At 46.6% G+C, this 4,020-nt stretch overlaps 1 protein-coding gene across 1 annotated transcript; it reads left to right on the forward strand.

The window, feature by feature from the left end:
- Positions 1 to 413: 413 nt before the first annotated feature.
- Positions 414 to 1,490, forward strand: LOC311122472 (roundabout homolog 1-like; the record flags this gene model as incomplete). The annotated part of the gene is made up of 3 exons (XM_084196821.1): positions 414 to 689; positions 864 to 1,072; positions 1,214 to 1,490. Coding segments are annotated over 3 exons (500 nt in total), but the record flags the coding sequence as incomplete, so codon positions are not given.
- Positions 1,491 to 4,020: the final 2,530 nt, after the last annotated feature.

Consider the following 4,020-nt stretch of genomic DNA (forward strand, 5'->3'; position numbering starts at 1 on the left):
TCTCTCTCTCTCTCTCTCTCTCTCTCTCTCTCTCTCTCCTCCATCTCTCTCTCTCTCTCTCCTCCATCTCTCTCTCTCTCCTCCATCTCTCTCTCCTCCATCTCTCTCTCTCTCTTCTCCAACTCTCGCCCTCTCTCTCTCTCTCTCTCTCTCTCTCTCTCTCTCTCTCTCTCTCTCCTCCAACTCTCACTCTCTCTCTCCTCCATCTCTCTCTCTCCTCCATCTCCCTCTCTCTTTCTCTCTCCTCCAACTCTCGCCTTCTCTCTCTCCTCCACCTCTCTTTCTCCTCCATCTCTCTCTCATCTGTGTCTAATGGCTAAGCTCTAATGGCTCTAATGGCTAGGCTCTAATGGCTAGGCATGAGTTTTGAACTGAGTAACTAATGTCATCCTCTTCCTGTGTTTATGTTCCAGATCTGCCTCCTCCCCCCATCCCCCCTCCAGCAGGGCTCAAATCCCCCACACACCCCTCCAAGACAGCCCTGGATGCACGGGGGATGATGTCTCCCAAGGCAGGTGAAGGCAGGGACAGGAGAGGGGGCTCAGTAGGAGGGTACCGGCCACGGGAGGGATCAGACCCCCGTACCAGCTCCTCAGAGCGCCGGGAGACCCAGGACAGACAGAAGATCCCCCGCACAGGGAAAGGGAACAAACCGGAGGGGAGCAGCACCAAGGCACACCAACACCCAGGTACAGAGAACACCTAGGGACATGGAACTAGTGGCATTTAACCTAGCAGAATATTGTTATTTCTGCTCTGTAGACATGCCACTCTGACAGTGCAACTTTAGATTGTGAATAGCTGTATGTACTGTGTTGAAGGACATGAGTTCTCAGTGTGTCCTCTCTCCTGTTTTGTCCCAGGACCAGAGGACATCCTGCCCTACAGCCGCCCCTCCTTCCCCACGGTCCACAGTCCCCGAGACAGGGACCCCAGCTCCTCCAGCTCCATGTCCTCCCGGGGCTCAGGGGGCCGGCGGAGAGGAGAGGGGGGGCCAGGGGCCCGCAGGAACCCCAACGACATGGGTCTCAACACCATGGGGGCCTTCCGGCCTGGAGACGATGACTTAGAGGTAGAGTGCTTGCTGACTTGCTAACTCATAGAGTTACTGCAGATTTAGCATTGGTGTATTACTGAGCAATGGCTTAGATTAAATGCTGTGTATATATTTGTATGCTTGCTGGAAGGTCTGTTGTGTTGTCCTGTTCCCCAGATGGTGGAGAGCTGAAGTACTAGACGGGATGAACAGGAAGTACTTTCCAGAATGAAGTTTCCGAGAGGAGGAATGCTGTGATCGTTCCCCTACCCATTTGAAATATCTCAGTATCTTACCATCATGTTTGCTGACAAATACTGTACATGAATTGTGTTTCTATACATCTGGAAAACAGACCAATTGTTTTTCTAATTTATCATTTTCTATGTCCATTTTAAAGAAGAAAATGCCAGAGGATAAAAGAATGGTACGTGAATCCAAAGCAAAATACCCAGTAGCATATACACTATATACACAAAAGTATGTGGACACCCCTTCAAATTAGTTGCTTCGGCAATTTCAGCCACACCCGTTGCTGACAGGTGTATAAAATAGAGCACACAGCCGTTCATTCTCCATAGACAAACACTGACAGTAGAATGGCCTTACTGAAGAGCTCAGTGACTTTCAACGTGGCACCGTCATAGGATGCCACCTTTCCAACAAGTCAGTTCGTCAAAATTCTGCCCTGCTAGAGCTGCCCCGGTCAACTGTAAGTGCTGTTATTGTGAAGTGGAAACGTCTAGGAGCAACAATGGCTCCTCTACGAAGTGGTAGGCCACACAAGCTCACAGAACGGGACCGCTGAAGCGCATAGCGCGTAAAAATTGTCTGTCCTCGGTTGCAACACTCACTACCGAGTTCCAAACTGCCTCTGGAAGCAACGTAAGCGCAATAACTGTTAGTCGGGAGCTTAATGAAATGGGTTTTCATGGCCGAGCAGCTGCACACAAGCCTAAGAACACCATGTGCAATGCCAAGCGTCGGCTGGAGAGGTGTAATGTTCTCCGCCATTGGACTCTGGAGCAGCGGAAATGCGTTCTCTCGAGTGATGAATCACGCTTCACCATCTGGCATCGGATGCCAGGAGAACACTACCTGGCCTAATGCATATTGCCAACGGTAAAGTTTGGTGGAGGAGGAATAATAGTCTGGGGCTGTTTTTCATTGTTCGGGCTAGGACCCTTAGTTCCAGTGAAGGGAAATCTTAACGCTACAGCATACAGTTACAATCTAGATGATTCTGTGCTTCCAACTATGTGGCAACAGTTTAGGGAAGGCCCTTTCCTATTTGCAGCATGACAATGCCCCCGTGCACAAAACGAGGTCCATACAGAAATGGTTTGTTGAGATTGGTATGGAAAAACTTGACTGGCCTGCACAGAGCCCCGACCTCAACCTCATCAAACACCTTTGGGATGAATTGGAACGCTGACTGCGAGCCAGGCCTAATCGCCCAACATCAGTGACCGACCTCACTAATGCTCTTGTGGCTGAATTAAACAAGTCCCCGCAGCAATGTTCCAACATCTAGTGGAAAGCCATTCCCAGAAGAGTGGAGGCTGTTATAGCATCAAAGGGGGGACCAAATCCATATTAATGCCCATGATTTTGGAATTAGATGTTCGACGAACAGGTGTCCACATACTTTTGGTCATGTAGTGTATGTTTTATTCCGAGGTAATAGGGAGTAACAGTGGACTCCAGGTATTGACATGATCGACTTGGCTTGCTTCGGCAAGCACTATGGGAAGCCTTGCCCTTACAGCCAGGTGTTACTGTAATGAAATGAGCTACAAGCAGAGGGGTGGACTGTCTTGTAAATATACCTGTACACATAATGTCCTTTTGTATAGCGTCCATCGTGGTACTTCAAATTTGTCTTCCTTGTTTTATTTCGCAAATTATAATTGTATTATGCCAGTAAATATAATTATTTTATCGTTTTCCATCCATGTTGTAAATTGCTATATTATTTAGCTGCCCCAAGAAAGTGCCACTTTGGGATTGTTATTTTTCTTTTTGTAATGCACTGTTATATTTTTGGGTCGTTGTCAATGTTTGTTATTTGTTTTACTTTGGTTTTAAAAGCACAATCACTAAACTTTATTTTAAACCATTTTATCTATTAACCTTTTTGTCTTACTGGAGGAATACAGGTATGACAAAAGAGTCTTGTTAATCCTGATGATGATGATGATGATGATGTAGGTGAAGGTGATAAGCTGTTTATGATGGCCGTGGTTTGAAAGACTCCCTGTCTCATGATTGGCTCATTTCAGATTCTGACGCTAGCTCATGTGATGACCCCAACACAGAAACAGTTATTGTGGGTCATAGCAGCAATGTAAATGTATTTTTGAATTGACTGTAGTTCCAGCCATTGCACATTAATTCAACGGTTACATTGTCAATTAATGCACTTAAAATAATATAACACACAGAAAATGGGCAACACCTTGTGAATCGGAAGAGGCCGTGATTGGACAAGGAGAATCTATTTTCCAGAGAAGTGATTGGTCGGTGGATCCCTTCTCTGAGGAGAGAGGGTTCTGTTGTTTATTCATACGACATCTGCAGACATTTGTTTCGTAAAGCAAAAAAAGCAAAATAATATTTAAAAAAATACAAATAAAAAATGTTCAAACTGCTAGCGCTCCCTCCTATTCTTCCTGATATCAGAAGGCCATGGTGTGACTGGGATGTCCCCTGGGATGTCCCCTGGGATGTCCCCTGGGATGTCCCCTGGGAGGTCCCCTGGGGCCTCTCTCTCACTGAAGCTCTCCTCGCTACACTTGAAGATCAAATACAAACCGAAAGGCCTGAGCTCTGAAGTGTGTGGGATGCCTGGGTCTGCCACTGCTACTTCTAACACACAGGTTCTTATCTGCACTACAGGCCAGACCATATTGAGCGGCATAATTTGAAGGGAACTTTTGTGCTGTTCATTTAGCTGCTTGGATGCAGTTTAGTTGAAAGGTAGT

Source organism: Coregonus lavaretus, assembly GCF_964263955.1.
Source record: "Coregonus lavaretus genome assembly, contig: HAP1_SCAFFOLD_5562, whole genome shotgun sequence".
Lineage (NCBI taxonomy): Eukaryota > Metazoa > Chordata > Actinopteri > Salmoniformes > Salmonidae > Coregonus > Coregonus lavaretus.